At 48.2% G+C, this 26780-nt stretch overlaps 1 protein-coding gene across 2 annotated transcripts; it reads left to right on the forward strand.

Annotated features, from left to right (window-relative positions):
* The first annotated feature begins 296 nt into the window (after positions 1-296).
* Positions 297-26531, forward strand: LOC125125663 (N-fatty-acyl-amino acid synthase/hydrolase PM20D1). 2 transcript variants are annotated; one of them, XM_047776969.1, is made up of 13 exons: positions 297-550; positions 2156-2242; positions 4852-5084; positions 5911-5997; positions 7763-7896; positions 9069-9188; positions 10111-10186; positions 10816-10877; positions 11119-11197; positions 14277-14348; positions 22605-22773; positions 24248-24347; positions 26086-26531. In XM_047776969.1, exons 1-13 carry the CDS (start codon positions 382-384, stop codon positions 26207-26209), a joined length of 1512 nt encoding a protein of 503 aa, XP_047632925.1. In that variant the 5' UTR covers positions 297-381; the 3' UTR covers positions 26210-26531. The 2 variants fall into 2 exon arrangements, with proteins under 2 accessions (XP_047632925.1, XP_047632927.1); XM_047776971.1 differs by lacking the exons at positions 10111-10186; positions 10816-10877.
* Positions 26532-26780: the final 249 nt, after the last annotated feature.

Raw genomic sequence — 26780 nt, forward strand, 5'->3', positions numbered from 1 at the left:
AAAATTCCTTCACTTATTTTGACATTTCCCCCTTTAATTTGATCTGCTGTCGTCTAGAAATGGGGTTATCTCTAAGCAGAAAACCAAGTGCAGACAAACCCTGCCAATTGCCTGGGGCCCTGCTTCACCTCTGCTCCTACAGCTGCTCGCCACAGAGTGAGAAACCACAACCCCCAAAAGGCCTTGCGGGCCTGGGACAGGGCCATCCCGTTGGATTGGTTGGCCCACATCCCCAGGCAAGCGGTGATTGGCTATCTCTGGGAATGGGGTGGGGCTAAGGCAGTTAAGAGAATTGGAGTAGGCACAGGGCGAGGGACACGGGCGCTGGGCGTTTAGGTCCAAACTGCAGCCGCTGACTGGTAGCGAGTACTTGAGTGGAACATGGCTCGGCCGTACATTTGCCTTCTGGCCCTGGCGGCTGTGCTGCTGCTAGGTATCGCCACCATCTCCAGATCGAGGGGCCTACGGGACAAGGCGCATCAGAGTGCGCCGCGAATCCCTTCTCAGTTCAGCCAAGAGGAGCGCGTCGCGATGAAGGAAGCGCTAAAAGGTGAACCTGGGTCCCCTTCGCCCACTCATCCTCAGATATAGGTCCCTGTCTTCTCTGGCCAACCCGTGACCCCTCTCTCCCGCCGCAGGGATCAGCTACTTGAGCTCAGCAACAACCCCCAGCTGAGCCCTAGCCCTCATTCCCAGCACCTCGTGCCCCGCTTGGAGACCCCACTCCCCTCCTAGACCTGGCTTCTGGGGACTCTGGCATTCCCTGCTGACCTTGGAAGCTTCAACTTGGCCCGCGTTGCCCTGGCTCCACCCAACCCCACCCCCATCGCCTCCTCCAATTGCCTGGAGCTTTACAGTGCTTAACCTTTGATAGTTTTCACTTGTTAAATGAGCTGAAGTTAGTTAAGACCTAATGAGCTTAATCTTATTCACAGACGAGGGAGATTGGGAGTTTAGGTCAGTTAAAAGATACTCCCCAGAACCCCACCTCACAGAGCGAGTACTGGATGACATCTATTAACCTGTAGGATCATGTGGGTTCTAGATGGCTCCAAAAAGAGGGGTGGGGGTGTTACTGGGTGTGAGATGTTCCTAATTTCCTAAGGGGCATCTCTCCTGTAGACCTCAAACCAAGGCTAAAAACTTTTTCACCTCCTCAATCTGCATTTTCCAGGAGAAAAGAGGAAAATTTCTGCTAAGTGCTACATCGGGTGGTATAATGAGATCCTTCCTCACCACTGGGCTTAGCTTCAGTCTTTCCCTTCCATTAAGTAATGGATTAAAAGAAACTGCAGCATGTGCAGGCAGATGCAGGGACCAAAAGCCAACCCTTGTGGTTAAATATAATTGTGCTTGTGCTAGAGTGGTAGGCCTGGGAGGCAGAGCAGGGCTTTCCCACAGCATCATAGTATAAACAGTTCTCTGAAAGGCATCAGGCAGCCGCTCACCAGAGTCTCTTTGCACAAAAGAAAGCAAAAGCTAGGTAAGACCCTAAAATAGGGACCTCATAACAACATGGTTTAGAACTCTGAGCAGGGGGAAAACATCTGAGTTCATATCTTGGGTCTGGTTCTCAATCGCCCATAGGCAGTTTATTTAGCCTTTTTTTTTTTTTTTGTCTTTTCTAGGGCCCCTCCCTCGGCACATGGAGTTTCCCAGGCTAGAGGTCCAATTGGAGCTGTAAGCTGCTGGCCTACGCCAGAGCCATAGCAACAACGCGGGATCCAAGCCGCTCTGCAACCTACACCCCAGCTCACAGCAACACCAGATCCTTAACCCACTGAGCAAGGGCAGGGACCGAACCCACAACCTCATGGTTCCTAGTCGGATTTGTTAACCACTGTGCCACAAGGGGAACTCCTCAGGCTTTCTTTTAAGAGCCATGTTAGCCAAAACAAACTCAAAGCACCTGGGTTTAAATGCCAGCTCTACTGCTTGTTTCTGGACAATCTTGAGCAGCTCACCTACCGCCTCTAAGCTTGCTTCCTCACCTTCAACTTAGGGGAAATAGCAGTGCCTACCTTAAAGGATTCTTTTGCCCTCCACAAGAAGACAATGAATGCAAAAGAACTTTTTTTTTTTTTTTTTGGTCCCAGGACTGTGGAAATACCAACGGTTGTTACCATCGGTAATCTTCCATCTCTCACTCTGACAGGTGCCATCCAGATTCCAACAGTGTCTTTCAGCCCCAAGGAGCTCAACACGACAGCCCTGGCTGAGTTTGGAGAATACATTCGTAAAGGTCAGCCACAAACTGTGGGCAAGGGGTAGGAGAGGGAGCACTGGAGACCCTTCTTTTACAGCTGATGAGGAAGTTGATTTTGTGACTGACCATGTCTGTGACCTACGCCGCAGCTTGCAGCAACGTGAGATCCTTAACCCACTGAGCGAGGCCAAGGATCGAACCCCCATCCTCACAGAAACTATGTTGGGTTCCTTTTTTTTTTTTTTTTTTTGTCTTTGGTCTTTTTAGGACTGCACCCACCACACATGGAGGTTCACAGGCTGTAGCTGCCAACCTACACCACGGCCACAGCAATTGAAGATCCCAGCCTTGTCTGTGACCTACACCACAGCTCACAGCAATGCCAGATCCTTAACCCACTGAGCGAGGCCAGGGATCGAACCCACAACCTCATGGATACTAGTCAGGTTCGTTAACTGCTGAGCTACAACAGGAACTCCCTATGTCAGGTTCTCAACTTGCTAAGCCAGAACGGGAGCTCCTCCATGGGGCCTCTTTTAACAAGTTTGTACATAAGAGGGGGCGGGAAATGGGGGGATAGAAGGGAGAGTCCAGGAGTTAGAGTGGATGCAGAGTGAAACTATAGATTTGCCTTTTGAAGAACCAAAGCACATAGCTGTTGGGTTGGAGTTTGAACTTTCTCAGTCTTTGCTCTGAATATGTGTCAGTCAGTAAATATATAATCAGAAGGTAGGACTAGAAATTCTCCTGTGCAAGTTTCCAGAACAATGCCCATGTTCATCCCTCTACCCCGCCTCCATACACGCACCCCCACACCTACCCAGGCCCGGCTCCAGATTTATTACTAATGCATGTCTGAGCTTCTAGGCAGTTGACAGCTTTAAACTATCACAGCAGCCTTCTCTCCTCACCCTACAGCCCATGAGCTAAAGAAGGATGATTTAAGGGGGAAAAGGGGACTTGGACCACCCCACTCCCCGTATAAAGAGCTCAGGGAGAATAGTGAGGCAACTTTCCTAAATCAAATAAAAAAACAGCCCCTCTAAAGTATCAGGGGCAGGAGAGGCTGGCACAGGCACAGCAAGTAGCCACCTCTTAGTACTCTGGGACCAGAGGATTTGGGATCAACCCCCAGCAGTTGGAAGTCTTCGCTGAGTAGGAGGTAAAAATTAGGAAAGAAATGTGTAGGAGTTCCAATCATGGCTCAGTAACGAACCTGACTGGTATCCATGAGGACTCAGGTTTGATCCCTGGCCCTGCTCAGTGAGTTAAGGATCCGGCATTGCCATGAGCTATAGTGTAGGTCACAGATGCGGCTTGGATCTTACATTGCATTGGCTGTCAGGTAAGCTGGCAGCTGTAGCTCCAATTCGACCCTAGCCTGGGAACCGCTATATGCCACAGGTGCGGCCCTGAAACGCAAAAAGAAGAAGAAAAAAGAAAGAAATGTACAGTAACAATAGGCTAGATAAGCTGGCCGACACGGTAAAAGCATATTCTTCCTAGGCTTTTTTTTTTTTTTTTTTGGTATGTTTGTTTTCAGGTGTCCATAGAGGACTATGTGGATTCTTCCAGTACAGTCCAGAGTCCAGATAGCGATCAAAGTTCTTTCTCCTATGTATCTAAGGCCACTTGAATAAATACCTATCTAAACCTGAATACTTGATCTTGGGAAAACTCACACTTGCATGCCAAAGTGTGGCTGTGCACTAGACAGAACAATCTTTTATCTCCATATAACACAGATATTATTGTTTGGTAATTGAAAAGGATTATTTGGTAAAAGAAAAATATCTGATTTATAAATAAATATATAATATATATAATATATATGTGAAATATGAAATATAAATATGTATATATATATATATGAAAGTCATGTTTAATTCCTAGTAATTTGAATACTGGGGCCTACTACATTTAAAATTTAGGGAGTTCCCATCGTGGGGCAGCGGAAATGAATCCAACTAGGAACCATGAGGTTGTGGGTTTGATCCATGGCCTCAGTCAGTGGGTTAAGGATCTGGCGTTGCCATGAGCTGTGGTGTAGGTTACAGACACGGCTCAGATCCTGCGTTGCTGTGGCTCTGGCATAGGCCTGCAGCTACAGCTCCGATTAGACCCCTAGCCTGGGAACCTCCATATGCCATAGGTGTGGCCCTGAAAAGACAAAAGACAATAGACGACAAAAAAAAAAAAATAGGAGTTCCCCAGTGAGTTAAGGATCTGGCACTATCACTGCTGTGGTGTGGTTTCAATCCCTGGCCCAGGAACTTCTGCATGCCACACGAACAAACAAATAATAAAATTTAACATAGTCCTAGTTTGCAAAGCCCTGTAACATGTATTTGGGACATTAGAGGTCAGGCCAAGCCAGCTCTTGAGCTCTTGAATGTCATAATCATGGGGTCTTGATCTGCATGTTATTACAAAAATAGTGCATGAAAATATGGGGGAAAGGTGTTTTAGAGATTGTCTAGACAAATCAGGAATCAGATTGGCTTTGTCTCGATGGCTTTCTAAAGGAGGCTGCATGTTTTAAGGGGGCGAGGAGGCAGGGAGGACCAAATGGTAAGAAAACCAAAAAAAAAAATACTTTTGAGTCTGGCTTTCTCTCTCACTGCTTTTCATCCCTTTGCTTCTAGTCTTTCCTACTGTGTTCAAAACCAGCTTCATCCGGCATGAAGTCGTGGGAGAGTATAGCCACCTGTTCACTGTCCACGGCTCGGACCCCAGCCTACAGCCCTACATGCTCCTAGCTCACATTGATGTGGTGCCTGCCCCTGATGAAGGCTGGGACGTGCCCCCTTTCTCTGGGCTGGAACGTGATGGCTTCATCTACGGTCGAGGCACAATAGACAACAAGAACTCTCTTATGGTCTGAAATGCTATGTTCCTTCTGCCTTGGGGTCCTAAAGATCAACCCAGGATGGGGAGCTCAGCTAACCTCTGGGAGGCAGGGGGTTATGGCAGGAAGAACCCTGACTCTAGGAGACCTGGGTTCCAGCCATCAGTTTGTCACTTCCCTTTTCTGGGCCCTGACTTCTCCACTGTGAAATGGGGATTCGAGTAGATCCCTTTCAGCTCTCACGTTGATAAATGGATGCTTTTCTCCAGGTGGTAAAGGTTTATGGGGAGCTCTGCATCCTTACATCCCATCCTCTGGGACTTTATTTTTGGGGGGCACACCTGTGGCATGCAGAAGTTCCTAGGCCAGGGATCGAACCCTGTGCCACAGCAGAGACAATGACAGATCCTTAACCCTCTGAGATACCAAGGAACTCCACCCTGGGACCATTTAACTTGTTCTGTCTAAAGAGTCTCTCCTGGAGTTCCCATTGTGGCTCAACAGGTTACAAACCTGACTAGTATCCATGAGAATGTGGGTTCAATCCCTGGCCTCACTCAGTGGGTTAAGGATTTGGCGATGCCATAAAATTTGGCATAGGTCACAGATGCTTGGGTCTGGTGTTGCTGTGGCTGTGGTTTAGGCTGGGAGCTGCAACTCTGATTCGTCACCCCCTAGCCTGGGAACTTCCATATGCCGCAGGTGCAGCCCTAAAAGAAAAATGGAAAAAAAATAAGAGTTTATCCCATCCTAGTCCCACCTGCCCTGTTGCAGGCAGCTGATTGTCTCTGATGCCTTAGTACTCCCACTTGGGTAATAAGCCTTTCTCCTCTTCCACTGCCCTTCTGTACCCCAGGGAATCCTGCAGGCCTTGGAACTTCTGCTCATCAGAAACTACATCCCTCGAAGATCTTTCTTCATTGCTCTGGGCCATGATGAGGAGGTAGAGCCCCCTCATCCTATCTGGGTCCCCTGCTGGGGGAGGGAGTATGTTTTACCATGGTCCACTTTGCTCCCCAGCTGCATGGTCTCCAGGATATGGCATGGTGGTTTGCCAACTTATCTGTAGCCATAAATACTAAAGGACTTTGACCAAAATGCAGATGCCTAGGCCCTGAATTTGGATTTTTTTTTTTTTCTTTTTAGGGAGGCACCCGCGGCATATGGAAGCTCCTAGGCTAGGGGTCAAATCAGAGCTACAGCTGCCAGCCTCCACCACAGCCACAGCAAGGCTGGATCTGCGCCGTGTCTGTGACCTACACCACAGCTCATGGCAAAGCTGGATCCTTAACCCACTGAGTGAGATCAGGGATCACACCTGCAATCTCATGGTTACTAGTCAGATTCACTTCTGCTGCACCACAACAGGAACTCCTGAATTTGGATTTTTTTAAGACTTTTTTTTTTTTTTAAGAGTAGTTTTAGGTTCACAGCAAAAATGAGAAAAAGGTACAGAGATTTCCTCTATTCCCCCAACCCGTACACATGCACAGCCTCCCCCAAAATCAACATCCCCCACCAGAGTGGCCTGTTTCTTATAAGTGATAAACCTACCTGGACACATCATAAGCACCCAAAGCTATAGTTTATGTTAGGGTTCACTCTTGGTGTTGTATATTCTATGGGTTTGGACAAATGTATAATGACATATATGCTATCATTACAGTATCATACAGGGTATTTTCACTGCCCTAAGAAGCCACTGTGGGAGTTCCCACCATGGCTCAGTGGTTAATGAACCCGACTAACATCCATGAGGACACAGGTTCGATCCCTGGCCTCACTCAGTGGGTTAAGGATCTGGCGTTGCTGTGAGCTGTGGTGTAGGTGGCAGACAGCTCAGATCTGGTGTCATTGTGGCAGTGGTGTAGACTGGCAGCTACAGCTCTGATTCCACCCCTAGCCTGGGAACCTCCATATGCTGCGGGTGCAGCCCTAAAAAAACAAAAGACAAAAAAAAAACCTGCAGTGGTCTGCCAGTTCATCCCTCTCTCCTTCCCCCAAACCCTGGTAACCACTGATCTTTTTACTGCCTCCATAGTTTTGCCTTTTCTAGAAGGTTATACAGTAGAATCTTATAGTATGTAGTTTTTTTCAGATTGGCTTCTTTCATATGCATAGATCTGAATTTTTAACAAATTCCCTGGTAGTATCTGAGGCAGGCACTGAGTCCATCAACTAAATACTGAAAACCACTGCCGTGAGGGAGAAAGAGAAATAACAGGAAGATCAACGAACCATGTTTTAGGGAGTTCCTGTCATGGTGCAGCAGAAACAAATCCAACTAGGAACCATGAGGTCCCTGGCCTTGCTCAGTGAGTTAAGGATCCAGCATTACTATGAGCTGTGATATAGATCACAGTCAAGGCTCGGATCTGGTGTTGCTGTGGCTTTGGCATAGGCTGGCAGCTGTAGCTCCAATTAGATTCCTAGGCTGGGAACCTCCATATATGTGCCACAGGTGTGGCCCAGAAAAGCAAAAAAAAAAAAAAAAAGGCACATGTTTTATTTCCACCAATACCACTTAACTTTGACCCTGAGCAAATCACTTCACACTCTGGGTGAGTTGGGCCCTTCGGGGTCTGACACTCCAGTTTTGTGACTGGGTGGGGTGGCTCTGGAGCCCCCAGCTCACTGAATGGGGCTCCATGAGCTATCCCTGGTGGTCTAGCTGAGAAGGACTGTGGCCCTTGGTTCAATGTCCGCAGGTGATGGGGGTCAATGGGGCTCAGAAGATCTCAGCCCTTCTACAGGCAAGGGGCGTCCAGCTAGCCTTCATTGTGGATGAGGGGAGTTTCATCTTTGATGGTTTCATTCCCGGCCTTAAGAACCCCTTTGCCATGTAAGTAAAGTACCCCACCCCCCATCTTGGAAGGTATTCTCACTCCATTAGAGGTGACCTCAGCCTGGTATCTGTGAGCCGTGCTGAGCCAACTTTTTTTTTTTTTAATTAAAGTTGATTTACAGTGTTTCTTCAGTTTCTATTGTACAGCAAAGTGACCCAATCACACAGAGTTCCCTTGCTGTACAGTAGAAGCCCATTGCCCATCCATTCCAAATGTCACAGTTTGTGTCCACCAGCCCCAAACCCCCCGTCCATCACACTCTCTCCCACTTCCCCCCAGAAACGACAGGTCTGCTCTCCATATCCATGATCTGTTTCTGTTTTGTAGATAGTATCGTTTGTGCCTTATTTTAGATTCCACATGTAAGTGATATCATATGGTGTTTGTCTTCCTCTTTCTGACTTACTTCACTTAGTATGAGAGTCTCTAGTTCCATCCATGTTGCTGCAAATGGCATTCTTTTGTCCTCTTTACGGCTGAGTAGTATTCCATTGTATATATGTACTACACTTCTTAATCCATTCCTCTATCAATGGACATTTGTTTTCATGTCTTAACTATTGTAAATAGTGCTGTGATGGACATAGAGGTGCATGTATCTTTTTTTTCTTTTTCTTTCTTTCTTTCTTTTTTTTTTTTTTGGTCTTTTTGCCTTTTCTAGGGCCGCTCCTGTGGCATATGGAGGTTCCCAGGCTAGGGGTCTAATCTGAGCTATAGCCGCCGGCCTATGCCAGAGCCATAGCAACATGGGATCTGAGCCACATCTGCAACCTACACCCCAGCTCACAGCAACGCCGGATCGTTAACCCACTGAGCAAGGCCAGGGATCAAACCTGCAACCTCATGTTCCTAGTCGGATTCATTAACCACTGAGCCATGATGGGAACTCTGCATGTATCTTTTTGAATGAATGTTTTGTCTGGATATATGCCTGGGAATGGGATTGTCAAATCACATGGACAGCTCTTTCTTCTTGCTTTAATCATCCTGAGCTTTGATCAGATCTGAGCTCCTCTTTCCCTTCTTCCTCTAGTGTAAAAAAAATTTTAAGCAGCATGAAACTGACTTCCTGGCCCCACCAGACCACTGCACAGGTGGACCTGGGGGCCTATGGGATCATTCAGAGCAGGAGGAAGTCAGGAGGGCCCTCTCTGATTCTCTCCTACAGGATTTCAGTCTCCGAGAAGGGCTTAATTAACCTCATGCTGCAAGTAAACACGACTCCAGGCCACTCTTCAGCTCCTCCAAAGGAAACTAGCATTGGCATCCTTGCAGCCGCTGTCAACCGGTAAGCAATTCCTAGGCCTGCTCCCCGGCCAGACTCAGCCTGGAAGACCTAGTACTTTCCCACTTTGTGTCTGAGGAGGCTAAGCTTCCTGTCCCGAAGCTGGGCTGAGAAGCCACGATGGGGGTGGGGGGAGGGGGAGCCAGGGAGGTCAGAGAGTGAGAGGTCAGAAGAGGATCTATCCACAGAGCAAGCAAGGGCCAGCAGACAAAAGCTAAGTTAGGTCGCTGGAATAGTCCAGCATCTGGGCCCAAAGTCAGAGATCACAAGCTGGAAAAGAACTGTCTCAATTCTCCCCCTGTCCTGACAGGAGGACCAAGACAAAGGCTACTGGCTGTGGGTGAGGACTGCAGGGTCTGTAACAGACCCTGGCCGGTTTTCTTGCAGAGTGGGAAGAAGAATTACATTCATTCACTTAAATATGTAACTGACTCTCTCTCTACCATGATCAAGGCTTTGGCATACAAGTGATGGGCGTACAGTGGTAGAAAAAACAGACAGTCCCTTTTCTCCAGGAACTCAACTGTTAGGAGAAGAGACTGACAGTTTCGCAGAGAGTGGTAGATGTGATAAGTGGGGGTTCCCTACCTTGGACTTGCTAGACAGGGACAGCTCTTGCTGGTGAAGTAAAGGTAGTCCCATCTGTGCTTAGAGATTTTGGAATGGTTGGATTGGTGGAGGTGATGGGGAGGTGACAGGAGACCTATGCCACAGCCACAGCAACACAGGATCTGAGCCACATCTGCGACCTACCCCACAGCGCACAGCAACACCAGATCCTTAACCCATGAGCGAGGCCAGGGATTGAACCCTCAACCTCATGGTTCCTAATCGGATTCATTTCCACTGAGCCACAATGGGAACTCCCAGACTTCTGGTCTTTGACTGAGTTGGGTAAGTCTTGGGAACTCCATTTCTCTTCCAGACTGGAACAGACACCAATGCCAAACATGTTTGGAGATGGGCCAACAAAGATGGCATTGCAGGAACTGGCAAATGAGGTGTGAGGAGTCCTACAGACCCTTGATCAGCTGTGGAAGAGGAAGAAAGGGGGCAGAGAAGTTGCCTTTAGAATAATGAAATGGTCCCACTGCTGACCAGCGCCCTGCCCATCCCAGCCAGTGGATGAGCCACGATGCAAGGACCTGGCTTGTTCCTTGGGGATTTGAGTGCTCAGGCTGAGAAGCTGAGACCTAACACCCAGCACCTGGAGGGAGCTGCTTCCCACTCCCCATTGAGAGTACTGCTGAGAGCCCTCAAAGCAGCTCTAAAGTTGGGAGAGGCGTTCCCATTGTGGCTCAGTGGTAACAAACCCAACCGGTATCCAGGAAGACACGGGTTCGACCCCTGGCCCCATTCAGTGGGTTAAGGATCCAGCATTGCCATGAGCTGTGATGTAGGTCACAGATGTGGCTTGGACACTGTGTTGATATGGCTACAGTGCAGGCCAGCAGCTGCAGCTCCAGTTCAACCCCTAGCCTGGGAACTCAATATGCCACAGTTGTGGCCCTAAAAAGACCAAAAAAGAAAAAAAAACTAATAAAGTTAGTAGAGAGCCGGGCCTCAGGAACAGTGACCCTGTTATGCTGACCCCTCTGAAATCCTGCTGACCTGCCTCTTTCCCTTTCAGTTTTCCTTCCCTACCAATTTATTCTTGAGCAACATGTGGCTCTTTCGGCCCCTTGTAAGCAGGTAAAGTCTTATCTTTCCATCCCTCGCATCCCCCAACCCACACCCACCCGTCTCCAGTCTCCTTTCCTTGGCTTAAGTGGACCAAACTAACCATCCCTCAGCCACCAGACACTACCTCTAATTCACATATAGAACATCCCTCCTGGTCTTCAAGATCTTCAAGGTTTAGGAAACAGGTGAATCCTATAACCTGTTCTTTCTTCCCATTGGACAAGGAGTGACCTTGGTCCTTTTGCTTTAGGTTGATGGAGAGGAATTTCGTAACCAATGCCCTGGTCCGGACCACCACAGCACTCACCATGTTTAACTCGGGAATCAAGGTAACACCCCCCCCCGCCCCCCGGTTCCTCCCACACATCTATTCCTCGCTGCCCAGGCACGTCTACGTCCCTTGGCTATATCTCCTGGCTCCTCCTTCCTTCTGTGGTTATTATCTGAATAGTAGAAAAGCCCGTGCAGAACTGTCCTGTGTCAGATGAGTAAGCCTCAAGAGCCGGGGTTCTAGCTGATATCTATAAGCCCTCTGAAATTGCTGGCCCAGTTTCATATATGTTTGTTTTAGGGTTCTCCCTCAGGTTCGTTGGGTCTGTACCCCTTCAAAAAAAAAAAAAAAAACGTTATACTGATGTGAAGAGGCATTATTTGGGAGTCAATTCTTGTGACCTATTCTCATTCAATATGTAATATGTTTACTTAGCACTTTGATCATGTACATGAAAGACTCCCAACCTCTCTTCTACCTTTTCTACCTTTTTTATTCTTTTTTTTTTTTTTTTTTTGGTACAGGACCCATAACACGTGGAAATTCCCGAGCCAGAGACCGAAGCCATGCCACAGCAGTGACAATGCCGAGCCACCAGGAAATTCCACCTTTTTTTATTATTCTTATATTTTGAAAGATTTATTCACCTACAAATTTAATGATGAATATATTCCCCTTAGTGTTACCCTGAGTAGAATGAGAGAAATACACCTGCCATTTTTAAAATCGATAACATTTGTGATGTATACAATACTTAAAACATATACATTGTCCTTCCCCCAGATACTCTGAATATTGGGTGGCCCTAGCAAACATTAATCCCTTTTTTTTTTTTTTTTGGCTTTTTAGGGCCAAGCCCACAGCATATGAAGGTTTCCAAGCTAGGGGTCAAATCAGAGCTACAACTACAGGCCTATGCCACAGCCAGAGCAATGCAGGATCACAGCGTCATCTGAGACCTACACCGCAGCTCATGGCAATGCCGCATCCTTAAACCACCAAACAAGGCCAAGGGTCAAACCCGAAACCTCACAGTTACTAGCCAGATTCATTTCCGCTGCACCACAACGGGAACTCCAGCAAACGTAAATTCTATATGAGGTTTACTTTTAGAGAAATAAGTTTCAGGTGAACCAATACTTTGATAAATGTTTTTTCCAAGAACCACTTTTCAGTAAATTGGTCTGCTTCCGGTTGGACTGGCCCACTAAGGGGCTACTCTTGTTTAAAGGAACAAGCACAGCCATGCTAGTTCACCTAGGCCTCGGCCTTTCTGAAATCTTAAACAGAGCCGGACCGCTCCCATTTCTACCAGTTCCACCAGCACAACTTCAAGGAGCACCATTCATCTAGAGTACAATGTGGCCTTGTGGAGTTCTGGTAACCTGGAGCCCAGGATGAGGATAAGTGAACAGTGCCTTAGAATGAATTTCTGGCATAATGGACTGGTGTGTCCAGCGTGTCGGCCAGACCCGAGCCATCTCCACCAGCTGCCTGGAGTGTTCACCAAACTCACAGTGCTGTGTCCTTGTATTTGAATGGTGTCCTTGTCTCTCCAGAATACTTTCACCTTTGTTACTCCATTGGATCCTCCTCCCAGCGCTTTGAGTGTTCTTGTCCCAATTATAAGAGACAGAGGCCCAAAGGGATGGTCATTATTCAGAATCACAGTGATTAACAAACCCAACTAGGATCCATGAGGCTGCAGGTTCCATCCCTGGCCTCGCTCGGTGGGTTGAGGATCCGGTGATGCTTGGTGTAGGTCGCAGACTGGCTCGGATCCCAAGTTGCTATGGCTGTGGTGTAGGCCGGCAGCAGTGGCTCCGATTCAGTCCCTAGCCTGGGAACTTCCACATGCCTCTGGAACTTCCATATGCCACAGGTGCGGCCCTAAAAAAAAACAAACAAACCAAAAAAGGCAATATCACAGAGCTAAATTGTGATATCCCCATTCGCCTGTCTCCCTAGACTGATGCTTGTTTGCATCCTATCAGTTCAAAGAAAGATACACAGTTGGGGAATCTGTTGTCTCTCAGCCTCTGAGGAAGAATTCCCTCCATAGCTTAACTCTCCTCCAATCGGTCCTGGGTTCTTCCTGGTCGGGCAGAGACTAGAGTTAAATTTTGCAATTGGATTTGGGAAACCACCACCACCACCATCATCACCAACACCACGATCACCCCCTGAGGGATCCAACATGCCATGACCGGGCCTGCCAAGGGTCTGGGTGCCCCATCCTGAGAAGCACTAATGCTTGACTGCTGCAGAAATGTCCCAGGTGCCCTGGGAAAGAGCGCACAAGGAAGATTGCCAGTGGCACTGCACATGGCCAAAGTACAGGTGATTGAGCAGTCACAGAGAAAGCTGTCTTGCTTTTTTTTTTTTTTCCTTTGGTCTTTTTTGCCATTTCTTGGGCTGCTCCCACAGCTGATGGGGGTTCCCAGGCTAGGGGTCAAATTGGAGCTGTAGTCACCAGCCTACACCACAGCCACAGCAATGCAGGATCCAAGCCAGGTCTGCGACCTACACCACAGCTCACGGCAATGCCAGATCCTTAATCCACTGAGCAAGGCCAGGGATCAAACCTGCAGCCTCATGGTTCCTAGTCGGATTCGTTAACCACTGAGCCATGTCGGGAACTCCGAAAGCCATCTTGATATGAGCAGCTTTCTGTGAGCCCCTCCAGGACCAAGAAGCAAGATGGTCTGGCCTGAAGCTGAGACACACCTCTGGCATTGAACATGACCACATGTCAAGGGTGCAGAGAAGACAGGCTGACTAAAAAAATTAAGCCTTGGACTTTTTCTGTTTTGGTTGGTATTTTTTTTAATGATTTTTATTTTTTCCATTGGAGTTAGTTTACAGTGTTCTGTCAATCTCTACTGCACAGCTAAGTGACCCATTCATACGTATATTTGTATTCTTTTTCTCATGTTATCCTCTATCATGTTCCATCACCAGGGACTAGATATAGTTCCCTGTGCTATACAGCAGGATCTCACTGCTTCTCCACTCCAAATGCAAAAACGCAGTAGCTTCCTCTCCTTCTACTGGTGATAGTTGGCATTTCCTGGGCAGGGATCAGGTGTGGGGGATGTGAGGTCAGCTCAAGCCACGGTTTGTGGTTCTCTCTCTAGGTAAATGTCATCCCCGCTGTGGCCCAGGCCATCGTCAACTTCCGGATTCACCCCGCACAGACTGTCCAGGAGGTATGTATCATGTGTTCCCAACCACTGGGTCAGCATCAGTTGAGGTGTGGCTGCCAGGACCCAGGTGTACCTGCAGTCCCATAGCTGGCCCAGTCTCTCATTTGTTCCACGACTTTTCAAAGGCTTCCTATGTTCCAGGTGCTTGGCTACAATAGGAGATCTCTGGCTCAGGGGAACTTGGAGTCTGGAGGTGGGAGATGAAAGATAACAATAATAAATGACACATATCGATGATAACAATAGTAACAAACACATATAGTGGGCTTGCTATGCTCTTGGCCCTCTGCTTAGGTATACACACACTCTTTTAATCCCCATAATCACTCGATGAAGTAGGAAATACATTATCCTCAGTTAAAAGGGAAAACAGACCAATAAAACAGGTAAGTAACTTATGCCCAGGATTACACATCCAGCATAAGTTCCAAAGTCTGTGCTTTTAGCCACCGCACTATACTAGGATTGTGACAATGAGGGACAGACAAAGAAGAGGACCAGTGCAAAGAAGAGGGCTGATGATTTTACCTCTGAGGATCAACTAGGTCTTGTGTTGTGGCACAACGGGATCCATGGCATCTCTGTTGCATCAGGATGCAGATTCAATCCCCGGCCCAGCACAGCAGGTTAAAGGATGTGGCTTTACTACAGCTGCATCCTAGGTCACAACTGTGGTTCAGATCTGATTCCTAGCCCAGGAACTCCATATGCTGCGGAGCAAACAAAAAAAAAAAATAAGAAAGTCTTTTCTGATCACTAGAAATCTGAGCTGGAAGTTAAAGGACAAATAGGACTTTGCCAGAAGTAAGGCATTCAGAGTAAGGCTAAAGTCAAGTCTAAGTGTAGGATAAACTGGGGAGAAGTAATGAGAGATGAAAATGAAGTTGTAGTTTGGGGATCCAGGCCTTGTGTGCCATGCCAAGGAGTTTGGGCTCTAATCTGTGGACAAACAAGGACTGTCAGAGGTCTTCAAACAGGGCTGTGATGGGCTCAGACTCTCTTTCAGGGAGACGGGGCTAGAGGTGATGCTGAGGAAGCACGCACGAGTAAGAAGAAACAGATGAGCTGTTGCAACATCTCGGCAGTGGGTATGGAGGTCTGAACTTAGGCTGTGGTCACGAGATGGAGAAGAAGGCACCCACCGGAGGTGTGAGGGATGGGTCCAGCAGGACACCCTGGGTAATGGATGTGGGGTGAGGGAGAGGCAGGACTGCTCCAAAGTTTTAAACCCGGGTAGTTAACCAGGTGCTGATGCCTTTAACTGAGACTGGGAATTCAGGAAGAAGAGCCAATTCACACAGAAACATAATGGTTTAGAAATTTGAAGAGTTCCCACTTTGGCACAGCAAGTTAAGAATCTGACTGCAGTGACTGGGTTGCTGTGGAGGCATGGGTTCCATCCCTGGCCCAGCCCAATGGGTTAAGGATCCAGCATTGCCACAGCTTTGGCAATAGGTCACAGATGCAGCCTGGATTCCATCCCTGGCCCAGGAACTTCCACATGCCATAGGCGCAGCCATAAAAAAAAAAAAGAAATTTGACATGATTATATTAATAGGCAATTATAAATACCTCAGGTCTAAGAGGTGGAGGCTGGAGTATTCTTGATTGAAACCTCTACAGTTAATAAAATCCCATGGGAATGGTGTGTAAAGTTTGGACAAAAGAGAGTTGTGGGGAGTTCCCGACGTGGCTCAGTGGAAATAAATCTGACAAGTATCCATGAGGATGCAGGTTCGATCCCTGGCCTCGCTCAGTGGGTTAAGGATCCAGTGTTGCTGTGAGCTGTGGGGTGTTGGTCACAGATGCATTTTGGATCTTGCATTGCTGTGGCTGTGGCATAGGCCAGCAGCTATAGCTCCAATTCAGCCCTTAGCCTGGGACCATCCATATGCCATGGGCATGGCCCTAAAAAAGACAGAAAGAAAAAAGAAAAAAAAGAGGGTTGTGGACAGAGCCTTGCAATGGTCTGCTATGAACATCAATTTAAATGTTGTAAAAATGAATGTGTAAATGCAAAGCATGCAGAGTGCTATGAGGAAAGGGGGCTGAGTGCTATTGCAGAATATATGACAAGGAATCAGACCTTGTATAGGGGTCAGGCAAGGCTTCCTCAAGGATGTGACATTTGAGCTGAAAGCTAAGGGTGAAAAGAAATACATAGACCATGGGAGTTCCCTGGTGGTCTCGTGGTTAGGATTCGGCGCTTTCACTCCTATGGCCTGGGTTTGATCCCTGGTCTGGGAACTGAGATCCCACATCAAGCCACTGATGTGGGATGCTATGACCAAAAAAGAAAAAAAAATACACAGAGATGTAGGAAAGGCCAGCTTAAACATCAGGTCGAGCTAAAAACAATTCAAAAGGTAAATTTGATCCTTCAAAAAATGATCAAAAGAGGGAGTTCCCGTCATGGCACAGCAGAAAAGAATCTGACTAGGAACCATGAGGCTTCAGGTTCGATCCCTGGCCTTGCTCAGTGGGTTAGGGATCCGGCGTTGCCGTGAGCTGTGGTGTAGGTTGCAGACGTGGCTCAGATCTGGCATTGCTGTGGCTCTGGTGTTGGCTGGTAGCAACAGCTCCAATTAGACCCCTAGCGGGAACCTCCGTATGCACATGGGTGGAGCCCTAAAAAGACAAATGACAAAAAAAAAAAAAAAAAAAAAGATCAAAAGAGGCAATCAAACAACTGTAGGATGATAAATGTTCTAGGGGAAGGGACAGGTGTGTCGAGGGTCTGCCACACTTAGATTTCTGGGGTCCTTTCTCCCTTGAGTCTTCCCCTTGGGGAATGCCAGGTATCCTCACACAGGGTGGGGGTCAAGTTGACAGCCTGCCCAGAGTCACCCAGCTTTGGCAGGGAGCTGGGACAGTGTAGGCCATGGGATCTGCTGCTTTTCATCCAGTGCCAACCTTTGTCCTCTCCCTGGGGGCTCAGGGGCCAGGAAATCACTGAATTCCCCTCACTGAGCTTCTTTCCACTAGTTTTTTTCCAGCCTTATTCCAACTCCATGCCCTTTCCAAGGGCTGTTTTCCACCAGCTGGGGCTTTCATCTCCCCAGGTGCTGGCACACTCCCTGGCTTTCCTGTCGCCTGCCACAGTGGCCTTCCTTCCCTGCCTAGCTGATGAAATCTCTGGAATCCCTCAGCCCACCCTGCACACCTGCCCCAGGGGAGGAATGGAAAGCCCCCATCATCCCCAAAGCACATGGCACCTCTGTGTCCTGGTCACTCCTGTCCCTCAATGTCCTGATTCTATGCATCAGAGAAATAGGGCCAAGTGTGCAGAGCTTGGGGCTGGACTCAGGGAGAACAGAGGTGGCCCCCAGTGCCCTCTTTTTTTTTTTTTTTTGGTCATTTTGGGGCTGCACCCTTGGCATATGGAGGTTGCCAGGCTAGGGGTCTAATCGGAGCTGTAGCTGCCAGCCTACACCACAGCCACAGCTGGTTCAGCTGATTCAGGATCTGAGCTGCATCCGCAACCAACACCACAGCTCACAGAAACCCCGGATCCTTAACCCACTGAGCAAGGCCAGGGATAGAACCCTCATCCTCATGGATCCTAGTCGGGTTCATTAACCACTGACCCAAGTGTCCTCTCTCTCCACCTTTAACTGGTCTCTCCCATGGTGTGGATATAGATAGGTCTTCAGCAGTCACCTATGAGGAATAAGAGCCTTGAGAAATGTATCAGGATACCATGTAGAAAGGAAAGTTTGTTCTGAATGGGCCTCAGAAAATAGAAATAAGGCCACTGGGAGATGTTTCAGGGAGGCCCCACTTAAAGGAGAGCTCTGGAGGATGGCACCTTGAATGGTAATGAGCTTCTCTGAAGCTGGACGCCCACCTAGCTTGAGTGTTTTGTAGGAAATTCCTTTCTTCATTTACTCATTCAAGTGTTTGTTTGTTTGTTTTTGTCTTTTTGCCTTTTCTAGGGCCGCTCCCGTGGCATATGGAGGTTCCCAGGCTAGGGGTCTAATCAGAGCTATAGCTGCTGGCCTACACCACAGCCACGCAACGCGGGATCCCAGTCGCATCTGCGACCTACACCACAGTTCACAGCAACGCCAGATCCTTAACCCACTGAGTGAGGCCAGGGATTGAACCTGCGTCTTCATGGTTCCTAGTCGGATTCATTAACCACTGCGCCACAACAGGAACTCCCTATTCATTCAAATGTTTATTGAGTGGCTACTGCAGGCTCGACATTCTTCCAAGCACTTGGGAAAATGGTGACCAAGGCAGCCAAGATTCCCATTCTAAAGGTGCTTATGAGCTAGTGGGGACGAGACAGCAATAAGCAAGTGATCAAATAAATGAACAACATGGTCCTTTTTTGAGGAGAAGGAACCACAAAGAAAATCGTAGAATGATGTGTCACAAAGTGATTTAGGAGTGGAGGTGGTTGCAGATGCAGCTCAAATCCTGAATTGCTGTGGCTGTGGGGTAGGCCGGCAGCTGAAGCTCTGATTCAACCCCTAGCCTGGGAACCTCCATGTGCCGCAGGAGTGGCCTAAAAAGCGAAATTAATTAATTAATTAATTAATAAAGTAAAGATAGTGGTCAGTCCTCTCTGAGGGGTTTTTCACACTGAGACCCAAGAAGCAGCAAAGACCTGGGGACAGCATGAAGGCAGCAAGAGCCCAGGCCATGTAATCTCAACAGAGGCTCAATTCGGCTATGTCTAGCATATATTATATTATATTATATCCTGCAGACTATACAGAATATCAAAAAAAAAGAGAGAGGTGGGGGAGGTTAGATGCTCCAAGAAGCCATATATCAGGTTATTATTAGAAAGACATTCCTGTAAGAGTTGTTCACACGCGGAATGGATTAAAGCACATGATGGTGAGCTTTTCTGCCACTGGAGCAATTCATGCACAAGCTGATGACAGCCTGTTATGAATGTTCTAATGTCCTTTCAGCGGGACGAAGCTGCTTTTTTTTTTTTCTGTCTTTGTAAGGGCTGCACCCGTGGCATATGGTGGTGCCCAGGCTAAGTCAGGATCGAATCAGAACTGTTGCCCCTGGCCTATTTCATAGCCACAGCAACCCCAGATCTGAGCTGTGTCTGTGACCTACACCCCAGCTCACAGCAACGCTGGATCCTTAACCCACTGAGCAGGGATCCAACCTGCGTCCTCATGGATACTAGTCAGATTCGTTTCTGCTGAGCCACAACAGGAACGCCGGATGAAGCTGGTCTTGCTGACTCTAAAGACCTTACCACTTTTTAAAATTATCATTCAGAGAGGAAAGTATAGCTTCGCGTAAAACAGAAAACAACATAACACAGGGATGCGCTAGAAGGCCTATAGGAGCTCTGAGAAATGAGGGGTTAATATCCTCTAAAGTGCCCTTTGAGGTCCCTCCCACCATTGATGAGTCCCTTCTTTTAGTCTCATCCTTGTGCCTCGGATTATTGCCTAGGATGGTCCCTCTTTCTAAACAGGCAAATAACAGCTAACCTACACTGAGTGTTGACTGTGTGCCAGGGACCAGCTTAAGCCCATCGCATATATTCCAGTAATGCTCACAGCCACCTTACCAGGTCGATGATACTATTATCCTTCTGTTAACAGATGAGCAAGCTGAGATGCAGAGTCAAGGAGTTTGCCCAAGGTCACACAGCTCTAAGTGGCTGTCTGTGGCACAAAGTTTGGTGTTAGTCCTCAGTTTTTGTACATGCCCCCTCCGTGCTCAGACTGTCTTCTTGCCTCTTCTCTATCAGTTTCATATCCTGCCTTCCAATCCTGGGTCAAAATTCATACCACTAAGGAATCCATCTTAAGTGTCCACCCTCTTTCTGGCTCTACTCCACGATGCCTCAACCTGTAGATACTTTGGAAGCAGTAAAGCATCATCCTTGTGTAGTCAGACCACATTCAGATACCCAGCCCAGCAGCTATATCAACCTTGGGCAAGTTCCTTAATAAGACAACTCCCATGATTATTTTTATTGGCTCACATCTTTATGGTTTGTTTCTTGAGGGGTTTTTTTGTTTGTTTGTTTGCTTCCTTGTTTTTTGGCTATGCCCACAGCATGTGGAAGTTCCAGGGCCAGGGATTAAACCTGCAGCACAGCAGTGACAATGCCAGATCCTTAAACCACTGCCACCAGGGAACTCTTGTTCACATCTTTAAAACTTTGTGTATCCAGGAGTTCCCATCGTGGCTCAGTAGAAACCAATCTGACTAGCATCCATGAGGACGCAGGTTTGATCCCTGACCTTGCTCAGTGAGTTAAAGATTCGGCATTGCCATGAGCTGTGGTGTAGGTTGCATATGTGGCTTGGATCCCACATTGCTGTGGCTCTGGTATAGGCTGGCAGCTGCAGCTCCAATTCAACCCCCTAGGCTGGGAATCCCCATATGCTGCAGGCACAAGCCCTAAAAAGAAAAAAAAAACAAAACAAAAAAAACCCACAACTTTGGGTATCCAACACTTATTGCCTGCCTTTTTTTTTTTTAATGGCCACACCCATGGTATATGGAAGTTCCTAGGTCAGGGATTGAATCCAAGCCAAAGCTGTGACCTACACAACAGTTGCAGCAATACCGGATCCTTTAACCCACAGTGCCAGGCCAGAGATAGAACCGGCACCTCTGCAGCAACCAGAGCCACTGCAATCAGATTCTTAACCCACTGTGCCCCAGCAGAACTCCCATTACATGCCTCTTATGTTCTTGGCACTAGAAATATAAAAATGAGGTAGACACAACCCCTGTCTTTGAGTCTGGACCTAGCCTAGCAGCTTGTGGGACACCTGGGCTCTTGTGGCTGTCACTGAAGGAGATCCAATCTCTTTGCCCTCTTCAGTTTCTGGAGGCAGGAATCTTTAAGTAATTTGGGGCACGGTGCAGAAGGCACAGTTCCAACCCACCTTATAGGGGATGACCAGGAACCTCCCAGTGGATCAAGAATATATCCAGACAAGGGAGTTCCTGTCATGGCTCAGCGGAAACAAATCTGACTAGCATCCATGAGGACACAGGTTCAATCCCTGGCCTCACTCAGTGGGTTAAGGATGCGGCGTTGCCAGGAGCTGTGGTGTAGGTCGCAGACGTGGCTCGGATCTTGCGTTGCTGTGACTGTGGCACGGGCCAGCATCTACAGCTCCGATTCGACCCCTAGCCTGGGAACCTCCATATGCCACGGGTACAGCCCTAAAGAAAAGACAAAAAAAGAATATATCCAGACTATATATTAATTTTTGTATTAGAGCATTTGAGACATAAGTGCCGGAGTGAAAATAAACTCTAAGTTGACCCCTCCCCCAGCCCCCGAGCAGGAAGTGTGGTTTGACTCAGATGGTTTCTAAGACAGAGGTAGGAACCCTCATTTCCTTTCCAGACTCAGCTAATAGCATGCTTTTTCTAGGGGACACTGACCTAAAAGGGGTCCTCTTGAGATAATGCCCCCCAGCTATGAGGTGCTCCCCTTTCTAGGGCAGAGATAATTCTAAAGCAACTGTAGCGCGGATGGGTTGACATAGTGCTAAGGTTTTCCCTGGATGGCTGGGTGGGTTTGGGGAGAGCCATCCTTAGCCTCCTGGTCCATTCCTACATGGCTCCATGTGACCTGATCCTCAGGGTCTGGTCTACATCCTGCCAGGGACTAGGACTTTTGCTGAGTTCAACTCTAGTCATTTTAGACCAACTTTTCTAGAAGCTTCCTCAGGTTCCTTCCTGAGGAAAAGAGGCACAGAGAGAAACCTTGAATACCAGCCCCCCAACTCCTGACTTTTTGTCTGTTGAGCTCATCTTCCTGGCTCCACTGCTGTTGGTTACAAACAGGAAGCAAGGATGCCCAGAGAGAAGAAAGTGTATGACCCTGTCACCACCTGTCTGAGGCTCCCAGGCTGAAGTGAGGTCATCCTTATCCATCCACCGGCCTGGAGATGGTTGACATCACCATGCTCCTCTTCTACCTTTGCACCCAGCCCACGGATCACAACCCACGGGAGAGGATGCAATTTGCTGATTTCCCTACCCCGCACCTGCCTCGTGGCTGTGAGGCAAGCCCCCCAGATATTTAACCTAAATCCACCACGCTGTAGATTTCCAGGAAGACCCAGCTCTCCTATCTCCTACAACCCGTCAGCTGAAATTGAGGTACCAAGACCAAAAAACGAGTCTCCTCTGTAAACTCCAGGGCTCTGCCTTGCTGGAGAGAAATCAGGATTGCTTGAATCCTTGTGGTCCTTGGATAGCAGATCACTACAAAATCAAAATCCCTTTGTGTCCTCCCTCAAGGTCCTAAAACTAGCCAAGGACATTGTGGCGGACGACCGGGTCCAGTTCCACGTGTTGAATGCCTTTGACCCCTCACCCATCAGCCCCTCTGATGATCAAGCCTTAGGCTACCAGCTGCTCCGCCAGACCATACAGTCTGTCTTCCCGGAAATCAACACTGTTGTCCCAGGTAATGAGCTGATCAGCTGTGGCTGGGGGGAGGCGGGGGCTGGAACTGTTTCCTATCTGATGTCCACTGCCCCACCCCAGAACAGCTGGCTGCTTCCTCTCCTAATGGGACTGGAACTGTATTTTCCCCTCTGAGTGGAAGTGAGAAAGCAAACAGGATAAGAGCAGAAACAATAAATTAGGTCAGCCAAGCCCGGGTCCTTGCTTGACCTAAACCAGCCACTCTGACATGGAGGAGGGGATGGACCCAGATGCCCCCTCCTCTGGAGGAGCCACAGAGAGGGTCCAGGTTCCCCCCAATCTGGTTCTGATCCATTCTAGGTAACTGCTCAGCAACAGAGCTCAGACTCTGCAGCCCAGAAACTCCTCCTGGCTGAACCAACTGCACGGACCCCCTTCACCTCTCCCAGTAGCACGCCCCTATGCCCCTTCCCCAGTTCACCAGCATACCTTCCAAATCTTCACTGTATAGACAGTGGTCCTCAATATTTAAGAGGAGGAGTTCCCGTTGTGGCGCAGCGGAAATGAGTCCAACTAGGAACCATGAGGTTGTGGGTTTGATCCCTGGCCTTGCTCAGTAGGTTAAGGACCCAGCATTGCCGTGAGCTGTGGTGAAGGTGGCAGACATGGCCGGATCCCCTGTGGCTGTGGCTGTGGTGTAGGCCAGCAGGTACAGCTCCAATTCAACCCCTAGTCTGGAAATCTCCATATGCCGTGAGTGCGGCCCTAAAAAAAAAACAAAAAAAAAATTAGGAGGAAAAGAGGATTGCCTAAGGAAATTAATAAAATGCGGATTATCTGGACCCACTCCCAAAGATTCAGGTTAACCAGCTCTGGAGAAGACCCTGGAATCTGCCCTTTTAACAAATACCCCAGGTGAATCTGACACCAAAGGCCGCCTGACCACAGTTTGAGAATCTCAGGTCTGTGATATGAGGAAGAGATGCTCTAATGTAAAGACCTGTGCCCATGCCCCTTTTAGCTAGCTTTAATCATGAATGCCCTCATTTTCCAAGCTAAGACTTAGGTCCCACCCTTGTGCTAGTCACAGGCCCTTAAAGGGATTTCTGTGAAATTCTGCATCCCCAAACTCCTCGGGTGTGGAAAGAAAAAAAAAAAAAAAAAAAAACAGCCTTGGTTTTTTAATCAACTTAAATCTGTATGACTCCTCAGAAATTCAGCCTCAGACATTATTATTTTTTTGCCTTTTTAGGGCCGCCCCCACAGCATCTGGAGGTTCCCAGGCTATGGGTCCAATCAGAGCCATAACCACCCGCCTATGCAGAGCCACAACAATGTGTGATCTGAGCCACATCTGTGACCTACACCACAGCTCACAGCAACACTGGATCCTTAACCCAGTGAGCAAGGCCAGGGATCGAACCTGCAACCTTGTGGTTCCTAGTCGGATTCATTAACCCCTGAGCCACGACGGGAACTCCAAAAGCCCATTCTTCTTGATTCTCCCTTTCCAGGTACATGTGTTGTCAGCACAGACAGCAAACACTATTCGAACCTCACCACTAGCATCTACCTGTTCAACCCCCTCTACCTGCAGCCGCAGAGCTTCCGCACGTGAGTATGTGGAACAGGTTTGGACAGCCTGGGGGAGAGAGGAGTTACATGTGACCTGTCCCTTCCACGCCCCTGTTCTCTTGACAGTCCACAGCATGGGTGAAAGCCGGGGTTTGCACAAACTAAAAGACACTGTAGAACCCAACTGGCCAACATTCCTCAGTTCCACAATCTCACCACTCCCCGAAACTTGTGGGAATTGGTGACTGTTTTTCAGAGATAGAGACCATCAGATGATTGAAGGAACCTGGTAGAATCAGAAGTCATGGGTGCTGTCCCCACCCCTTCCTCCCTTTGAGAGAGTACATCCCCTCTGATCTCATTTTCTCCCCAAAAACGGGAGATTCCAGAGTTGGCAGTTACCGGTCAGTGAAATACAGACACATTTGAGGTCAAAGGTGGGTCCATGCTTTGAATTCTCAAAAGCAAACATACTGTAGGAATCTAAGACATGCTCACATTTCAACTGCTGTGTGTGAATTACTCTTTGTGGGTTCTTCAGCAGATTTTTAGTCCCAGGGTATGAGGGGATGATGTCCATTTCCTCTCTGCTCCTTACCACATCCAGCTCTGATTTCCTCGTCATAAGTCGGTTGCCAACAAAACAATTTGAATATGAGCTTAAGAACAGATTTTAGGAGTTCCCATTGTGGCACAGCGGAAGTGACTCTGACGAGAATCCATGACAATGCGGGTTCAGTCCCTGGTCTTGCTCAGTGGGTTAAGGATCTGGTGATGCCATGAGCTGTGGCATAGGTCACAGACAAGGCTTGGATCCCAAGTTGTTGTGGCTGTGGTGTAGGCTGGCAGTTGTAGCTCTGATTCAACCCGTAGCCTGGGAGTTTCCATATGCCATGGGTGTGGCCCTTTAAAAAGCCAAAAAAGAGGAGTTCCCATTGTGGCTCAGTGGTTAACGAATCTGAGTAGGAACTATGAGGTTGGGGGTTCGATTCCTGGCCCTGCTCAGTGGGTTAAGGATCCGGCGTTGCCATGAGCCGTGGTGTAGTTTGCAGATGCAGCTCAGATCCGGCATTGCTGTGGCTGTGGCGTAGGCCAGCGGCTACAGCTCCAATTCGACCCCTAGCCTGGGAACCTCCATATGCCACAGGAGCGGCCCAAGAAATGGCAAAGAAGACCAAAAAAAAAAAAAAAAGGCCAAAAAAGAAAAAGAAGAACAGATTTCACAGTTTTTTGTTTGTTTTTTAATGGGGTTGAGGGGACAGGGAAAGGGAGCTATTTTTTATTTCCTTTCATCTTTGAGGTTACATGTATGGTTTGGTGTTGTGTTGTGTTTTGTGGAGGAGGTTGTGGACCTGGTGGTGGAGTTCCTAGGTGAAGTAGAGAACCCTGTAGTACTCTGGGCAGATGCTCTCCCTAACTACTTGTGCCCCTAATGATGAGGGGGAGGCAGCTGGCTTAGAGAGAAGTCTAGCTGGGACTCTGGCCTTAGAATTACAAAGATAATGTTAAAATGATCTAATGGATTCCAGAGCAAGTGGTGATCTTGAACTACGAGTTTGTTTTTATCCTCCCCTACTGTTCTTTGCCATGGGCATGGATCCTGGGACAGATGACCAAGCAGGTCGTGTGAAACCTCACTTCTTACAAACAGCCACTCCCAGCTTGCCCACATGCTACCCCTGGGAGGTCAAAGGACAGTGGCTTCAGGGAATGGGGAGGTGGGGGGGGGCGCTCTGTAATAACACCTGTACTATAGCAATGGACTCTCCTCCCTCAGCGTGCATGGAATCAATGAGAGAATCTCAGTCCAAGCCTACGAGAGGCAAGTGAAGTTCATTTTCGAGTTTATCCAGAATGCTGACACAGACCCCAAGCCAGTTCCTCACCTGCATGAACTGTGAGGTCAGGGAGCCCGCTGGTTTAGGGGTGCCTGATGCTGGGCCAGGACTAACCCAAGGGGAAAGCCAGTGTTGATGAAGCTTCTGGTCAAAACCACCGTATAAGGGCCTTGCCCACCTGCCTTGATCATCCCTAAATTCACCCACGAACAAGGCCAGGGAGAAGTGAAGGCCACCAGGAACCCAGCTTCGCCCTTCCTGCCGACAATGCCATCCTTCAGCAGATGGGCATTTACTGCCTTCTTGTCCATAAGTTAGAAGATAGCCGGTTTGTCTGTCTTCCTCTCGTCAAGGCCTGATTTAGTAAATGCAGATTTGAAAAATACCAAGTTTTACCTTCTACGAGTATTTTATTTAGGGCACACTTATTGGGCTGCCTTCTCCATGGCTTATACACTGCTTCTTGGTGTGACTTTCTTTCCTTTCTCTTCCCTCCTTCTTTGGATTTTTTTTTTTTTAAGGGCTGCACCCGCGGCATATGGAGGTTCCCAGGCTAGGGGTTGAATCGGAGCTACAGCTGCCAGCCTACGCCACAGCCACAGCAATGTCAGTTCCAAGCCATGTCTGTGACCTA

This window comes from Phacochoerus africanus, chromosome 4 (genome assembly GCF_016906955.1).
Source record: "Phacochoerus africanus isolate WHEZ1 chromosome 4, ROS_Pafr_v1, whole genome shotgun sequence".
Lineage (NCBI taxonomy): Eukaryota > Metazoa > Chordata > Mammalia > Artiodactyla > Suidae > Phacochoerus > Phacochoerus africanus.

Coding starts and splice junctions, on each gene's coding strand:
- LOC125125663 (XM_047776969.1), top strand. CDS start 382: ATGGCTCGGCCGTACATTTGCCTTCTGGCCCTGGCGGCTGTGCTGCTG. Junction 2,243..4,851: donor TGGAGAATACATTCGTAAAG/GTCAGCCACAAA, acceptor CTTTGCTTCTAG/TCTTTCCTACTGTGTTCAAA. Junction 22,774..24,247: donor AATCAACACTGTTGTCCCAG/GTAATGAGCTGA, acceptor CTCCCTTTCCAG/GTACATGTGTTGTCAGCACA.